At 43.0% G+C, this 19,009-nt stretch overlaps 1 protein-coding gene across 1 annotated transcript in view; it reads right to left on the bottom strand.

Moving 5' to 3' along the window:
- The window catches only part of aoc2 (amine oxidase copper containing 2), a 45,766-nt gene that overhangs the window by 881 nt on the left and 25,876 nt on the right, over positions 1-19,009 (bottom strand). Inside the window, exons 2-4 of the mRNA XM_015969275.3 lie at positions 18,218-18,336; positions 13,032-13,198; positions 87-219 (exon numbers count right to left, since the gene is read on the bottom strand). Coding sequence (XP_015824761.3) covers positions 87-219; positions 13,032-13,198; positions 18,218-18,336 — 419 coding nt within the window. The remainder of the gene's footprint in view (positions 1-86; positions 220-13,031; positions 13,199-18,217; positions 18,337-19,009) is intronic.

Below are 19,009 nucleotides of genomic sequence, written 5' to 3'. Positions count from 1 at the left end.
CATAAAGCAGCTGCTTTAGTTACATCCTAAAATACCAGTTAGCAATTGTGTGTTTAATTTATCATACTGATCACAACAGAACATACTTCATCCTCAATGCTTTCATTGTCTTCAATGAACTTGCTGAAGTCAACAGCTGGACTCCAAATGTCATTTTGATTGTACAGACTGCTGCTGGTTTGTTCCAGGTCTTTGTGTTTGGTGATGGCGACTTTATACCTGGTAAACAAACACAGAGGCAATCTTGTTTAACAAGAAAATAGTGTTAAGCTGTGTTTGGAGTGAAGGGGGAAGCAACCACAGAGATAATGACTGAAATTACTGTATAGCACAAACATGCAGGAGCACTGATAAGGTCCCTCTGCCAACCACCAACCCGTCCACGTTTTTAACAGATTTTCCCCGCTCAGTGACGCACCCACTGACAAGCCGACTCTGATCATTGGCAGCTCCATAGTCAGAAACATGGCATTAGAGACTTCAGCAACCATAGTTAAATGTTTACCTGGGGCCAGAGCGGGCGACATCAAATCTTATCTGAAACTGCTGGCTAAGGATAAGCGTAAATACAGTAAGATTTTTATTCACGCTGGCGGTAACGACACCCGGTTACGCCAATCGGAGGTCAGTAAAATTAATGTTGTTTCGGTGTGTAAGTTTGCCAAAACAATGTCGGACTCCGTAATTTTCTCTGGCCCCCTGCCTGATCGGACCAGTGACGACATGTTTAGCCGCATGCTGTCCTTCAACCGCTGGTGGTCTAGATGGTGTCCTGAAAACAACGTGGGCTACATTGATAATTGGAAAACGTTTTGGGGAAAACCTGGTCTGATGCGGAGAGACGTCATCCATCCCTCTTTGGATGGTGCAGCTCTTCTTTCTAGGAACATGGCCAGTTTTATTAGTCCTCCATGACAACCCAGGGTCCAGACCAGGAAGCAGAGTCGTAGTTTAACCCACCCCTCTGCAGCTTCTGTACTGTTACCCACCCACTACCCCATAGAGACAGTGTCCTGCCCACGGCCAAAACCACACAGATTAAATATCAGGCTTAATAAAGCTAATCATGGAAATCTCATAAATATTAGAACACATTCAAATTAGAAAAATTAAATGTGGGTTGTTGAACATTAGATCCATTTTTTCTAAGACTTTGTTAGTTAATGACTTGATTTGTGATAATCAGATCTCTTTGCTCTCTCACAGAATCCTGGCTGCAGCAAGAGGACTATATTAGTTTAAATGAGTCGACTCCTTTTAATTATTTAAATCATCATATTGCTCGAAGTACAGGGCGAGGAGGAGGAGTAGCAACCATTTTTCATTCAGACCTATTAATCAATCACTTACCAATTAACAGTTACAGTTCTTTTGAACATCTTATTCTTAGTTTTCCTAATCCAGACTGCAAAACTGTAAAACCACTCTTGTTTGTTGTTTTGTATCGTCCACCAGGCTCCTCATTTATCAAACGTTCATAGAAACTGTCCAATATTCCCTCCGGTGGGTTCCGCTGTTGAAATGCGTTTCCTCACCGCTCCGCACCGCCCAAGCGGTAAAAGCGCACGTTCATTACAAGCTCGCTCCCGCGTTGCACTCTGGGTTTAGTTTTATATAAGCCACAGATCTAAGTTGTGTGTTTATTTATTCAACGGAGGGCAGAACCAGGACCCAGCTGGGGAAATTCCCGGTGGCCCCATTTGAGTTTGGTGTTTCTAGTTTTTTTTGGGCCGGGTTACTCTGTAGATCACCTGCTGCTGATGAGAGGATTTCTCCAGTCGGAAACAGGTGAGCTGCTGCCAACCCTAACCCAACAAGCTTATGTTACTAGAAACACGTTCTAGCCCAGAGTGACCTGTTATTTATAACTTTATAATTAATATTAAGTGAATGCGCAAAACCCACAGGTGATGTAAAATAAGATTAAATAATCCTGAATATGTTCTTCCACAGCTCAGCTCTGTTAGAAATAAGCAGATGTCTGCTTCAGCTGGATGATGTCACATATAAAAAAGTGTTCAATGATAACTGATCTTTTAATGACGAAACAATGTTAATCATTTAAAAAAATGTAATTTTGATTTTATTTCATTTCTAAGGTTTGGATATCTGTGAACATTACTGACTATTCTGGTTGGGGTAAATAAAACACAATATTATTAATAACAAGTCTGGATCTAGGCGGTTTGAGGTCTAAAACTCTGCCCTGGGCCTAAAGCCCTGAAGATAGATTTAGTTTCTATAAACAACAACAACAAATAAATAACAGCAGCTGGATTCTACTTTGCTCCTTAACTTGAGTCACGTAGTTTAACAAGTTCTGTACGCTCACACGTTCACCAGCAGCTCTGCCAGCTGATGGTTATTTTAGTAACTAGTGACATCAGTACAGTTCTGGTATTGAGCAGCATGGATGAGAATGTCGCTGTAGTCAGTGTTCAAGATGGATTAAAGAAAGGACGAGATATATAATCAAATATAATATTATAATACCATGAACATGTATAGATACTTAATCATACATTCTCACCAGCCTGTAACTCTACTTTTTTTCTCAAAATGCACCAGACTGATGCTTTTAAATATAAAATGTGCACATTTTTTTTATCTCCCACACTTTACAAAAGCATTCTACGCCCCTGCGCGCACGCATTCTCCGCCTCCTCCACCCCCCTGCTTTCACAGATGGAACGCGGCAGTGAAACGGTCCCGAGCTCCCCCCGCTCACGACCAACGCATGGCACCGAAATGGTTACACCCTCCCCTCACCCCTGCGCACCACGGCCGGAAAATTTTCTGGGGGAAACACTGTTATATTTCTGAATAAAGCTATTCATTTCAGTCTAATGCACTTAACAGGGGGAAATGGTTTGGTCATTTATTTAATTAGTTTAATTACAACTAGCTTAGTTCCAAATCCTACTGAAATCTGGTAATAAAGAACAAATTAATGTTTGTCAAACCTTTTTTCTGCCAGATGAGACGGTTCTAATACATAAAAAAACATTGCTACGATACGGAAAAAAGGAGGTGTCCTTGAATTAACAATTAAAATACAAAGTAACAGTAAATAAAAACTATTTAGCAAGTACAGTCCTGTTTTATGAATTAGCAAAGTGTCTCAAATAGTAACAAAGTAATAAAGTAACAAAGAATCACTTTTGCAGCCAGTGGATGGTGACTGGTTGCTAAGAAGCTCAAATAAGCTGTTGAGCGATTGGATTTGATTGGATGAAAGAGGGAGAGAGAGTCTGTGATTGGCTGGTTGAGTTGAGCGAGCAGAAGGTTTTAATCTAAAACGAAATTATTGTAAATTCCACTACAATAACTAGTTATATGATTAAATATACATATATACACATATATATATGTGTATATATATATATATATATATATATATACATATATATATATATATATATATATATATCACCCTGGATTCTCATGTCAGTTCTCTTGTTTGCTCTTCCTTCTTCCATCTAGCATAGCATAGTTTATTTATATAGCACGTTTAAAATGCAGCATGGGAGCTGCCCAAAGTGCTGCACAGGCTAAAACAAAACACAACCATTACAAGGAGCTAAAACAAAGGATAAAAATCTCAATCAAAGGCAGATAAACCATGACGAATACTAAGAACACATTAAAACAATGACACAATAAAACACTAAAACGAGTCACTGTCTAAAAGCCAAAGTGTAAAAGTGGGTCTTTAAACGAGATTTAAAAACCGCCAGAGATGGAGCCTGCCGAACGCCAATGGGCAATGAGTTCCAAAGCTTTGGGGCAGCATGCACAAATGCTCGATCCCCCCGCGCGATTTGAGTCTCATCCGCGGCGTGTGCAGCAGCAAAAGGTCAGCCGACCTCAACGTGCGAGTGGGCACATATGGAGTGAGAAGGGCAGAGAGGTAGGGAGGTGCCAGGTCATTGAGCGCATCTCAGGAACAGTGCTAAGCTGAGTCCAATTCTGTCCCACTCTGAACTTGAGACAGTTCTCCACACCTTCATCTCCTCATGCTTAGACTACTGTAACTCTCTTTTCACGTGTCTGAGCAGAACCTCCCTGAACCTTCTACAGGTGGTTCGGAAGCCTGTGCTCGGCTTCTGACCAAGTCCTCCAAACACACCCACATCACCCCGCTTCTCCTCCAGATTCACTGGCTGCCAGTCAACTTCAGGGTTAATTACTAGATCCTGGTTCTGGGGTCTCATTTATGAAACATTGCGTAGAATTCTTACTAAAACCGTACTTAAGCTCAGCCAAAAAAAATGTACTTGGCTAACGACCCATCAGGGGATGGAGAGGCGAGGTACCCACAGTAGTTTTGGCTTGTTAAATAACAATAGACAGTTACAGCTCATAGGCTTGACTCTCCCATATTCCAGTTAGAAGTGACAAAGGTCCTCGGATGAGAAGCAAAACGTCTTCAAGAAACCAAAGAAGTCCAGTTGCCTTCATTTGAACCCTTTGGATTACCATGACCTGGATGACTGAGAACCTTCACAAGCAATTAAATTGATCAGCTTCACTAAAGCTCAACTAAAGTTAGCTGCTTCTACATGAGTCCAGAAACTATTTAAAAAAACATTTAGGAAAAAAAAAAGGATGATTACTGCAGTATATATATAGAAAAATACTCAGCTGGGGCCTCATTTAGAAAACTTGCTTACACTTCTGTTCCATTACAGGGGAGAGGGATGTCCAGGCGAGGGAGGACCCAACTTTACCTGGGTATCTATGGATCACGTAGTCTGGAAGTTGATTAAATGCGGGGATGGGAGTAGATACTCTGCTGGGGTGGGGCTGGGTTGGTGACCTCGGACTCTGTGGGGCTCTGCAATGGTGCTGCTTTGGGCCCTGGCGAGGTGGGGTCTCCATGCCCGGGTGGATTTACGGGAACAGTGGTACCTATTTGGGCCAGTGTGGGAGCTGGCTCCCTGGAGGTTCTAGACACCCCAGCCATTCCTCGCCATCCTCAGACTTTTTCTTCCTCCTTCTCTTTCACATCACCACACAAAAATGCATATAAGGCCTTGGGGTGTGGGTACGTCAGGGGGTGCGGGTATGGTTCCCATTCCTGCAGTTCCATGGCAGCTTGCGCCCCAGTTTTAATTTGCACATTAAACACTTCCACTAATGACATTCCACGCAAATGCACACTTATGACCTTGGGGGTGAGCCGACTCAACAGCACCTGGTGGGGGGTGTCTCTCAGCCTCACCCTGAGTGCTTTAAGTTGCACCTAGATACTGATGGTTCAGGTGGTAAGTGGGATTGTGTGATGGCATCAGCTGTTGTAGGCCACCTGATTCCTGTGCTCAGGTGCTCTAACAAGGATAGACTTGGTTATTTTCTTTCTTTTTTTTTTTTTTTTTTTTTACCGTGCCCTGTCTGGCAGTGAAGCAAACAGAATTAATGTCTGAATGCTGGTGACAAGCCTTACAGATTTCCTCTCAGGTGGAGCATCAAAGCTTCTGGTTTTCATTTCACGCCTGATACATAAAACTTGTTATTGTTTTTTTGAATGCTTTGTAATTCCGACAAGACATGGAGACAGAGGAGAAAGAGAAAGGAAAGGACAGGAGTGGGGGGTGGGGTTTCACAAAAATAAACAATCAATGATGAACAAAAGTCTGCTTCTAAACCTGCAGAAAAGGGACACACAACAATCCAACAAGAGCAAGCGATCACTGCGTCAACCTGATGAAGAAATATATAATCAACATTGTTTTACTGAACAATCACGATAATAAATCACAGTGCATTTAGTGCCAACCACAGCCTTAAGACACGTGCCGAACGTGCCCAAGTCCATACTTATAAGAGCACCATGTGAGCACCTGTGTGTGTACATGCGCTTGTTTATGCAAGGTTTCTCTATAGGAGCGTCCAATAGTGTGTGAGGGGCCACAGATCTGCCCCCAAAGATGTGTAGGAGATGGAGGGAGCACCAAGTCGCAGAGATCCAGGAGCTGTCCTAGAGCACAGGGATCCCAGGGAGACTGCAACCAGAAAAGCCCCCGCCCCCCTCGAGAGGCGCAGAGGATTGCCCCGGGGGGCCACAACCAGCAGCCGGCAGAGTCCCGGGAGAAATCAGCGGCAAGCCCACAGGCCTGCCCACAGCCTCCCACCCCCTAGCCCGCCGAGCCCGGAACCCAGCAGAGCCTAGGGACCCAGATCCCACCAGGCAGCCACTGAGATTAATCAGGCAGACGCCGAAAATCTTAAACCCCCTAACCCGGGAGCTGCGAACATTCAGGCAGACCAAGGCACCGCACTCCACACCAGGTGTGGCAGGGGGAGGGGAGGCGAAGGTGTATAGAATCAAAAGAAGGCCCAGAAGAGGGGAGGAGTCAAAGGCCCCACCTGACATATACAGTCATACACAGACACAGTCACACACTCCCTCCCTCATGCTCACACATACACATACGACCTAAAGCCTGGTTTATGCTTCTCCGTCAGCTCCGCAAGGGACAGACACGCACGGCTTGACGGAAGCGTTTTGCTCTCATACTTCTCCATCTCCTGGAGAGTGTTGCAAAGCAATTGACCTGCAGGACAACAGAGGGCGTAGCGCTGTTCTGTGGTATCCTGTCATGTATCGGTCCAAGATCGTGTGTTTATATTGTGTTTTTTGTGTATATAAGAGACTTTTAACACGAACATATTTCTCTCATTCTCCCACCGCTTCATGTGCTCCCCACCTCTAAACCCACGTTTCCTGTCATTTCCGTCCACAAATAAAACGCTTGCTGCACATCTTTTCACTCCTCCAGTCACTGGAGGATGAAACATTCATATTTTTAGAGTTTTTTCGTGAGGCATTCTTCAAGCTTCTCCGTGTCTGCCGCTAGTTAAACTCTGCTCTCTTTGCAATGGCGGCGCTGTAAACAACAGCGGCGTCCTGACCAATCACAAGCTTGCATAATCCGTCTCGTTTGACGGATGTTTAAAAAAGTGGGCTCGACTCCGTACGTACTTGCGTGCCTGCCGGAGCCCTACCCAAGGATGGATAATGGCGTTGCGTGTCTCCGCACTGACACAGACGGAGAAGCATAAATCAGACTTAAGACTTAAAAAAATGAACGTTATACACCCATACACACCCTATTCACTTTGGTCCCGGTACTGCTGCACAAAGGGTACAACCATCCCTGGTTCCCAGAGTTCAACCCTTCCTGCTGGGGTGCTGATGAGCAGCCTACCCCGCACAACGCTGAGCAAAGCAACCCACCACCCCAGACTAGGGATGCACCGATCAGGTTTTTTGCTGCCGATCACTGATACCGATATCAAAGAATGCTGATCACCGATACCGATCACCGATACCGATCATGTGGATTGGCCAGAAATTTTCTACAACATTATAGTGAGTGCTACAAACTACATAATCTGGGAATAAAGGAAATGTAACCAAATCTAAAATGGTCTGTGTTAGGGTTGTCACGGTGTGAAAATTTAACCTCACGGTTATTGTGACCAAAATGACCACGGTTTTTGGTATTATTGCGGTATTTTTTTAAAACGTGCTACATTTACTTTTTTTTTTTTTACCATGTCCTGTCTGGCTGTGAAGCAAGCAGAATTGATGTCTGAATGCTGGTGACAAGCCTTACAGATTTACTCTCAGGTGGAGCATCAAAGCGTTTGCTTTTAATGTCACGCCTGATACTTAAAACTTTATTGTTATTGTTGTTGAACGCTTGGTAATTCCGACCAGACACGGAGACAGAGGTGAAAGAGAAAGGAAAAGAAAAGGTGGGGAGGGAGGGAGGGGGGGGGGGGTTTCCACAAAAATAAACGATGAACAAGAGTCTGCTTCTAAACCTGCAGAAAAAAGACAAAAAAAAAAGCAAAAGGACAAAAAAAGGGACACAACAACAATACAACAAGATCTAGCTATCACTGCGTCAACTTGATGAAAAAATATATAATCAACATTACTTAACTGAAGAATCACGATAATAAATCACAGTGCATTTAGTGCCCACCATAGTCTTAAGACCTGTGTTGAACGTGCCCAAGCCCATACTTTTGAGAGCACCATGTGAGCACCTGTGTGTGTACACGCGCTTGTTTATTTAAGGTTTCTCTATAGGAGCGTCCAACAGAGAGTGTGAGGGACCACAGATCCGCCCCCCAAAGATGCGCAGGAGACGGGGGGAGCTCCAAGTCCCAGAGATCCAGGCGCTGCCCCAGAACACAGGAACCCCAAGGAGACTGCAACCAGAAAGGCCCCCGCCCCCCCTCGAGAGGCACAGAGGATCGCCCCGGGGGGCCACAACCAGCAGCCGGCAGAGTCCCAGGAGATATCAGCGGCAAGCCCACAGGCCCGCCCGCAGCCTCCCACCCCCTAGCCGGCCGAGCCCGGGACCCAGCAACCCGGGACCCAGGGGCGACCACCCCCGCCGGGGACCCAGCAAAGCCCAGGGACCCAGACCCCACCAGGCAGCCAAACGTGCTACATTTTCACACAATTAAATAAACCCTGTATGTCAGAAAATTTTGTCCTCAGTTTGTGTCTAAATTTTGCCTAAAATGTGTTATTTTGTAATTATGTTGTTTATTTGTTTACATTTTTTCCCTTTAGTCTTTAAAATACCAATATTTGCCCATAACTTCTTATTTTATGTCTGTTTGATGTCATCATTTAAAAATATTAGATCAGATGATACTCAGTACTCAAGTAGCCTTCTAATCAGATACTTTTTTTTTTTACCCTTACTTGAGTAATAAACCCTATATCAGGAATTTATTGTCCTCGGTTTGTGTCCTTCCAGTGAGCTTTGTGTGGGAAAATGTCATCAGGCAGTATTCATTGTTAAATTCATGATTATTCTCAGAGAGAGACCAACTCTTATCTGCCCCTGGGAGCCCCGTAATGCATAGCGTCATTTCAATATGGGGGTGTCCGCGACACAGTTTATATGCAGGTAGCGGCGCTGCGGCTGCTTTATATAGCGACTCGTTGCATTCTCCCTCAACCCAAATCCTCGGATCACGCATTTTAGCTAACACGCTAACGTTAGCTTGCCTTGCGTTGACTGTAGAGTTGTGGGTGATGGTCACGCAGATGTGTCATGAGATTTGAAGCATTGCTGCCTTTTACGGACACTTTTTCTGCACATGCTGCAATCAGGATAGCCATCTTCTATCAACTATCCCTCGGCATTCTTCAAATATCCAAAAGATGCCCGTACTTCCCACTTTGTCTTCTTTGAGGGATAAAAATGTCCTTCTGAGCGCTGCCATCTCCTCCTTTGGCCATTATTTCAGCTTTAGCTTCAAGAAAGTTTTGGTTGTAAACAACAAAGAGCGCATGTGCCGCCAGCAACTTCAGCAGATGATACTGTGGCTGGTAAGGGTCACCACGCCTACACCGCAGCCACGGTAAACCCACCGAGATAATATAGTTTTTTTTTTTAAAAAACAAGACGGTTATTATTATTGTCAACTTTATTTTACCGGGGTTTACAGCTACACCGGTTACCGTGACAACCCTACCTGATCGGTCCGCTTTGATCTATTTTGAAAACTCTGATCAAAACCGATAGGGGCGCTATCAGCCGATTGGGATCAAATGCCGATCCATCGGTGCATCCCTACCCCAGACCCCAACCAGACGGCCAGATCCCCCTCCTAGCCTCCAGCCCCGGGAAGCCAAGCGACAACAGAGGTGTGCTAAGACCCCTAGTCTCCCTCTGCCTGCTCCAATATGGTGTTAGTGAGTGTTGATGAGGTGTTTTCCATGGCTGTGGTGAGTGGGCAGTGCAGGCATCATCTGGTCTATGCCAGCTGATTCCACCACACCACCCCACTTACACCCACAGCCCTCAGTGTCTAAGTGCCGTTTAAAATTGGAAGTGGGCACCGGCTCTCGGGATGAGGCTGAAAAATCCCCCTGCCAAATGCTGTTGTATGTGCTCACTCCCAAGGCCCTAAGTGTGTGTTTGCGTGGAATGTCGTTGGTTGAAGTGTTTAAGGTGCAGATAAAATTGGGGGCAGGTTGCCACTGGAATGCGACAATGGGGTCCATACCCGCAACCCCAGACTTGTCCACCCCCCAAGGTCTTATGTGCATGTTTGTGTGATGATGTAAGGGAGCAGGAGGAGAAAAATGTGTGGGGATGGGGAGGAATGGCTGGTTGGCCTCAGCCCTCCAAGGAGCCAGCTCCACCACTGGCCCCAATAGGTTGCCAAAATGCCCCCAGGTCATGAAGACCCCAGTCCATCTCGCCAGGGCCCAAAGCAGCAGCATCGCAGAGCCCCACAAAGTCTGAGGGCACCAACCCAGCCCCACCCCAGTAGAATATCTACTCCCATCCCTGCATTTGCACAATTTCCAGAACATATAAGACATAGGACATCCAGGTAAGGTTGGTTCCTCCCCCTCCTGGACATCCCTCTCCCCCGTGATGGACAGCAGAGGAGCCAAGGCCTACCTGAGGCCCCTGAGCCTAGACAGGAAAATTTGGCAACATTAAAGAAACTCTGGCCCTGGTGTAAGCACATTATAGAGTTGTGCAAACTAGCAGCGCAGCTGGTGACAGAAATATTAGGACACTATTAAATAAATTAATGACCCACACTTGTATAGCGCCTTTATGAGTCAGTGGACTTCAAAGCACTTTACAGTGAATCGTTCATCCATTCACACACTGATGATGATATAACCACAGCTGCCCTGGGGCACTTTGACAGAAGCAAGGCTGCTGAGTACATGCTAGGGCTGGGCGATATGGCAAAAATAGAATATCACGATTTTTCCAATATTTTATCACGATTTCGATTTTATCACGATTTTTTTTATCCATGAATAGCATAACTTCAATTGCGTATTAAAGAAGAGAAACATTGAATAAATAGACATTTATTCATATTAGGGATAATCAGCACAGTGCTAACACACTTATATTTTAAACTCACACCAGAGATGATAAAAGCCCTGAGAGAAACAATTACAAAAATCAGTTTTTCAAGTTACTTAACATAAATTAAAATCGTAAACATATTTAAAGTGCAAACATGTCAATTGCAAACGTATTGTGCAAACATTAACTTATTCAAAATACTATGTAGCTCCCAGTTGCTCATGTAGTGGATAGTTAAGCTCAAATACGGCTCTGATGTGCGGCTGGACCAGAGATCGCTTGTGGTAGCAAAAAACTGCGCATTCTGAATATTTTCTGCAACAAGTCTCTAAATAAAGTAAAATTTTCCAGTGCAGATTGGAGACAACCCATAGAAGCACTGATTTGATCTCATTTCAGAGAAAAATAGAACAGGTCAGATGAACCTAATAAATAAAAATTACTAACAAACTCAGGAATCTTTCTTTGCTTCCCTGTTCTGGTGCTGAAAATATCACTAATGCGGATCAAAGGAGATACACAGATGAATGCACCTCTTATTATTTGGAGACTACATTTACTGCAGCTGGCAGAGGCAGAGATTGTTTCTATTGATACACAGAGTTTACAGAATCATTTTAAATGTTAATAGGGGAAGACTGCAGGAGGGAGCGGTAAAATACAGGGGTCCCTAAGAAACTTTACAAGTCTGATGAAACCCGCTGGTTTTCCATCAGGCAGTCACGGGGCAGCTCCATCGACCCAGTGACCGAGCTCAGTCGGTACCGACACCGGCTCGGCAGAGGGTGAACGAGCCGAGGCGGCGTCGTGCTCTGCTTAAGAAGCGGTGTTATTTTCCTGCTTCAGAAGAAGCGTCCAACGTGTTTTTACGCTTTCTCCGAGACATGTCACGTCGCTAAGTTGTTAGCGCCGCGCGCTAAGGAAACCCTGCGTTCCTCTTCGGAACGAAAACCTCGTTGTCGCTCACACACAGGTGAAGGTGAAAACAAGCGGGGCACTAATATATTACTATGACTCACTCTGATTGGTTAAGGGTCAAACAAAGGCGTGTCATTCGCCTGGGGTAAGTTCCCTTTTCATTCAGAGGCAGAAATTCAACAGCAGAGCTGTGAATCGTGATAAAACGGTCTCTCAAAAATGACAGACCGTCAGATGTGTAGATCGTAAAACGGTCTAAAATCGTCATATCGCCCAGCCCTAGTACATGCAACTGGTACCTGTGACTATCAGCATGCAAGGTGGGTTAAGTGTTTTGCCCAAAGACACAACAGGAGCATTATCTGCCAGGACTTGGGATCAATGCTACAACGCTCCGATTAGTGGAAAACCTGCTCCACCTCCTGAGCTTACAGACTTGTGTGTGTGCGCGCGCGCGCACACACACACACACACACACACACACACACACACACACACACACACACACACACACACAGTTAAAACACATTGATTTTAAGGATGGATTGCTACAGCAAGGTTTAATTTTAAACTCTAATTAAATTTATATTTAAATTCTGTTGCACCAAACTTTAAATCTCGTTTAAAATTAAGATAAAGTAATTTTAACCTCTTTTTAAAACCTATTTTAATTTTCACACTAAACCAAGTTGAAACGTAACCTCCTGAGACCCGATTTTTGTATTTATTGTGATCTTAAAGGAAAATAAGATCTAACTATTACAGATTAGTAAATCTACCAAAAATGATGATGTTCCTCAATAAATATTGAGAAACAGGCTCAGTCCAATTGAATAGTATGATAAAGATGAACTTTTGGTAAGTTACTGGTTTACTACAGAAACTATTTCAGAGTTGTTTATTTCCATCAAGCCTTAAACTGTCAGGTGCTAATCTATTAATATTATCAACTAGTTGCTGCCTCCGCTGGACTGGCCATTGCTCATGGGCCACCCCCTTGCATCTGTGGAGTTAGTATGTCCCCCTCATGCATGCGTGGAGTTAACATTTTCCCTCCATGCGTGTGTAGAGTTGGCATGTTCCCCCCAGGCAAGTGTTTTCTCTGGGTTCTATGGTTTTCTCCCACAGAACAAAACGTGCATGTTAAGTTAATACACTGGTATCTCTAAAATTTTAGGTGGCTTTGGGTAAAAGCATCTGCTAAATAACTAAAAAAATAAAGCTATCTGGTCCTACCTGGCCCAGGACATGGCTCTTTCCTCAGCCTGGCTCTCAGGTAGGTGGTCTCCTGCAAAGCTGTAGACCTGCAATCTGTAAGAATGCTGATGGCCCCAACGGTTTGTCTTCTTACTGGCAATGTGTAGGTAGCGAGGTGTCTTGGTGTCATGACGTAGGGCAGCCTCCTGTGGATGTTTAACAACAGATAACAAATCCTATCATCAGGAGAGCCAATCTGAGATCTCATAGAATCTTTGGACCAAGCTTGTTCTATTATACTGTCTGTGCCAGAGCCTGACGCAGCTTGGTTTCTGACATTTATGCACTCATTTTTTGATTCCAAACTGGTGAATAACCTAGCACCAACTCCTTGCTGGGCCAGAGGTGATGCTTGCCCTGTATTTGATATAGCACCTTCTACAGTCTGAAGCAAGTTCCTAGTTTGTGAATTGTTTGTTCACTGACAATGGCAATAAGCCTAATCTGATTCTGATTCTGACAAATGGACTCACACTGGCTAAATAAACGAATAAATAAATAAAAAAACACATTAGTCATTATATGTTAAACGGTATACCAGTAAATTGTTGTAAACATAGTACTGGCAAGTGTAGCTAGAAATGAAGAAAAGAGGTTGTAAACTACCTAAAACTTACACTACTGGGAGGCGAACCCGCGCAAAACTGCATGTCAACCTGACTCCATAACCACTACACCACCACATCTGTTATAAATCATGTGGCGTTACATGTAATTGTGCTTCTCAGTCTGTCTCTGAGATGGGTTTTATGGTTTATTGGCGGTGTCCCAGTAGAAGTCATTTCAGAAATAATTTGTCAGAAAATTCACAGAATATCCAGATTTGAGAACCAAGACCAGACCCGCTTCGGGGGAGGAGACCAAATTGAAGCTGAGATGGGAGGACTATGCATGAATGAGGCTAAAAATGGCTTTGGCATGTTTCTTATGAGGAAATGACAATATAACATGATTAAAAGTTCCAAAAGTTAGATTTTTAATTATATGGAACCTTTACAAAAACTGTTCAATTAACTCAACTCCGTCCTCAATCTTGCATTTTTTAGCTATTACACCCTCTTTGGTTCCAGAATGCTATCAAGTCTGACAACTGGAAGGAATTGGACTGACTCTAATGGAATGGGCGGGGCTGACTCTGGTGCAGCTCCACCTTCTGGTGCAGCTCCGCCTTTGTGGTTCTGCAGCGAGCACCACTTGCATTTCAAAGCCACCGAAGAGCCTTAGATGCGAAATAGATACTCCAGCTTCTTGCTGTTACCTGAAGATAACTCAGACTAGAAGGGTCGTATTCTGAGCTGGCTACGAGCTCCGGTACAATAGGTCCACTCCATCGACAGTGTGGATCTCGACCTCCTGACTCCCTGGATCGCTTGGGGATCTTCACACAAGGGTGCGTCGATGCGTACAAATTGCGTTGGTTTTTATAAATAAATCTCTAGCTTATCAAACTAGACAGCCAAATTGATTTTACAACCCAGACTCCACAAAAGATTTTGCTAAAACATCCAGCTTCAATTCAATCACTTCATTCATCATCTGTTTTTCGTATTCCATCATTTCATTCATAATTTGTCGTGTACAATCATTTAGTTTATGGAAATATAATTAAAATCCTTTTTATAACTATATTCATAACTCTGTCTGAATTAATATGAAGTGTGTATGTTTCATGAATAAGTCAAAGAAACATTTAAAGACCAATCAGATTGATATTTCGTATTTATACGGAATATCACATCTTATTGGTCATTTAATATATATTAACGCTACATAAAAAAACAATCTACGGTAAAACACCATCAAATCTTTGCTCATTAGTCATCACTTCCAACAACCAGCGCCTCTGTCAGGGTGCCCCAGAGCAGCTTGGTATACGCCTATACAAATTTCTCAGATCTGGTTGGTCAAAGTATATAAACAACCATTTCATTAAAAGTGAACTCACTTCCTAATTTACCCAGTTCCAGCCAGAGCTCAGAGTTCATCCAAAGTTCACAGCTCATATTAAATAACCATCCAATGGGAAATCAAACCAGATTTTTCAGTGGAATATTTTTTGCGGTGTATGAACCACCCTTTTTGAATCAACAATTATTATTTGCTCAACCCACCACCCACTCAACAGACATGAAACCGTACGCCAGAAGCCACCTGAGAAGTATCTTTTGACCAGTCGGGCATATGCTGAGGGGGCCTATGACCTTCAAATACATCAGAAGTTCACTCACTCGCTCTGTGAGACGGCTTCGCCTGCAGGCTGGATTGCCAAGAGCTTCTACGATCCGTGGTGTGTAGATTAAACTCAGAGTGGTGGATATAAATTTGATAACTTGTTAAATTACTTCCAACAAACAGCCTCATTTATTTTATAAACCCAGACAAGGTCATGTTTCATCAGAGTTCATTCATGGTCTCATTTGATATCACTTTGAATCACCATTCATAGTCTTTCATCATCATTAATATAGTAATACGTTGATTTTTATAAACTATATTTTTGTCTCAGTGTCAAATTATTGTAATGTGATGTTTTCCTGGTGTACCCAAAGTACCCAGTTTCATCATCAAATCAAATATTGAAGGCTCAATAATATTGATAATCCATATTTTAAGGAATATTACATTTTATTGAATTTGTTTACCATATTTTCCGGAATATAAGCCGCTACTTTTTTCCCACGCTTTGAACCATGCGGCTTATAATGAGGTGCAGCTTTACTGAAGATTTTCCTTCACCTGCAGGGGGCGCTTTAGCAGAAAGTGAAACAGGTGGAAGTCAAACGTGGAAATCGAAAAAAGTGCTCATTTTAATTTAGCACATGCAAGCAGCCGGCACGACGAAGAATCTTTTTCAAATCCATGCACCCTTATCATGGTAACTACACGTACGAGTTCATATGGTGCCGCATTTAAGTTGAAGGCCATCGATCTGGCAGTAAAGGAGGGAAACGGCGCTGCCGCACGTAAGCTTGGCATGAATGAATCCATGGTTCGGCGCTGGAGACGGCAGCGGGAAGAACTCATTCAAGCCAGCTTCACCCGGGATGATGACAGCAACACGGAGAGCGACACTATTGCCACAGAAAAGGTATGTGACGAAGCTCTTCTGAGGCTGTTCAACTCCGACACTGAAGAAGAGGACTTTAATGGATTTAGTGCGCAAGAGGAAGATGAGAGCGAATGACTTCTTCTGGTAGGCAAGTGTGTTTTATTTACTAACCAGGCATGCTTTGTGTGCAGTTTTTATTTTCTAATCATCCAGGGCTTATTAATGCTGTGTCAGCGCTGTTCTTTCCTTCTAAACATGCATGCAAATGACCGGTAATAACGTGTCAGTGCTGTTTTTATTTATAACCATCCAGAAATAGGAATGCTATCCGTGCTGTTGTCTTTTCTAAACTTGCAGGCACGCTCACCCGTGTTTAAAATTTGTTTTGTTGAATTAAAACAACAAGAAAAAACCTCCGTGTAGCGTCTTTCTGTCTAATTATCTTATGTTATGGCCGTACATGCGCTGTGCGCCAGAGACCTGCATGTGGCTGCTGCGCCGCGGCTTGTATTTGAGTGCGGCGTGTGTGTGTAGAAAACCTTTTTTGATGGTGCGGCTTATATTGAGGTGCGCTCTATAGTCCGGAAATTACGTTATATTCTAGTGACAACCTATTAAAAGTAACCACCTTCAAATCATTACATTATGTTACTTACGTACCTTTAAATTGAATGATACATATATGTTATGTGCACTGTGATCCTGAATGAGTCACTTGCAGCTGGTACACCCTCTGTAATTCTTGAAGGCTACATAGCAATAATATAATTTATCCTTGTCCAAATAATATACTTACTGATTAAATCTGAAAAGATATGAACAAGTAGAAATTACATTTAATTAATAAGTAATATTCATAATAACAACTGCACTAGTAGGAATTTAGCATCTTTATTCATTAAGGTGTCTCCATCCTTTAGTGCTAACCCTGACCAGCTGTCAACAGTTTAAACCTTTTTGTCTTTTTACAGAAACTCAAAAAAGGCTATTAGGCAAATATAATTAAAGGTGTGAATCAATGAAGAAACATTTTTTAATGAATATTTCTGATAATCAGTCACTCTGAGTATCTCGTGCAGGCTGAACATGTAATAGTCTCCTACACCAATCCCTTGCATTAGCATCTAATAGAAAGTAGACGGTGAAGCTCTAGGACAGTGGTTCCCAAACTTATTTAGCCGCGCACCCCCTTCTATGTCCCGACCATGTTGATGCACCCCCCAGCCCCACATCAGGGCATGGCTATATATATATATATATATATATATATATATATATATATGAGACGTCACGCTAAACCAGGGGTCGGCAACCTGTTCCCATCAAAGAGCCATTATTACCCGTTTCCCACAGTAAAAAAAAACACCGCAGCAGCCGCGGCGTTGTGGGCGGGGCCTACCCTCAGACAGCAGAGCGCTGTTCACAACAGGTGACAGCAGCCGGTGTTGTGCCCAAAAGTGATCGTCTGCCAGAAACTGATTGCCGTCCGCGGGAGCGCGCACGGTTAGGTAATTGCATTTCTAGACGAAATTCCCCAGGATTTCGCCCTAAAACTCAGCATATCCAGCAATATGGACATTCAGAAACAGATGTTTATCGCGGATATTAGTTTTTCCAGGGGTGGCACACTGATGAAGCAGTCTGTGGACAGTGTCTTAACCTTTGCAATCCACAGCCTTCTCCAATGCTAAATCTGTGTCCTTTATGCTGCATATTTCTGGAAACAAGTTTCCTTTTTATTCATTGTTTTTAGTAGTTGAAGGTTTCTATAACAGTTAACTGCTTTAAGTATATGTGCTGCTGTAGCAATTGAATTTCCCCACTGTGGGATTAATAAAGTCATCTAACACTCAGGAAGGAAGGATGATGGTGTAGAGGTTAGGGTTAAATTCAGTTTTGCAACACAAAAAACATTTGAAATTTTCATTTTGGGCATAAATATGTTATGTGTTCAGGCTGTAACTGTTGTTTATCTATGAGTGTTGGTGTGAACCTCATCCAACTCTGGGTTTAGTGCACTGTTCCACTGTGTGCTGTTTGTTAGAAATTGTTCTTTCTCTACTTTTGGGATTATATATTATTAAAATGATCTGAGAAATGAAGAAAAAGGTTGCACCTGTTCAGTCTGGAGTTGTTTCTCCACCAGCTGAGGTACCATAGCGTAGCGATTGGGCATCCATGGCAGGGAAACATTAACATACTCCATGTCCTTTGTCTGAAACACGTTCTTCACTCCTACAAAGAAACATGTTTATTCACAGTGCTGAGAAAAATGTGTTAATACATTCACTTTTCAAAATTCAGAGTCAGAATCAGAAATGTGACTAAAAAAGTAAAACCCAGAAGAAATCAGTAAACCTTTAATAAGCAGGTCTCAAACTTCTGTCCTCGACGGCCGCAATCCAGCACAATTGAGTTGTTTCCCTCCTTAAACTTGCCTCAGCATGAGTTATTCATCAGCAGATGAAATACAGGCTGAACAGCTTATCCAGCTACTAAATGAAGTGTGTTTGATCAGGGAAACAACAAATACATGCTGGATTGTGTCATTTGAGGACAAGAGTATGGGACCTCTGCCCTGGATCTTATGAACTGAATGCAAATGAAAAACATTTGTACTAAATTAGAAAATAATCTATAAGATTTGGGGATGCTTCTTTAAAAAGTAAAATGTCATGTATTGAGGTTCCCCCAATATTGCCAACAATAACAACCCTTATTGCTCCCAAATAGGCAATAGTTATAGTAGTATTAATAATAATAATAATAACAATACCAACAACTACTACAATAATAATAATAATAATAATAATAATAATAATAGCAGGATTGATTTCAGTTAATGAAAACCTGAATACAGAAGTTCGTGGCATGCTGTGAGTGGTATCAGAGGGAAAGGAGAAGAGAA

Source organism: Nothobranchius furzeri, chromosome 18, assembly GCF_043380555.1.
Source record: "Nothobranchius furzeri strain GRZ-AD chromosome 18, NfurGRZ-RIMD1, whole genome shotgun sequence".
NCBI lineage: Eukaryota > Metazoa > Chordata > Actinopteri > Cyprinodontiformes > Nothobranchiidae > Nothobranchius > Nothobranchius furzeri.
This window is presented reverse-complemented; position numbering and strand designations above follow the sequence as displayed.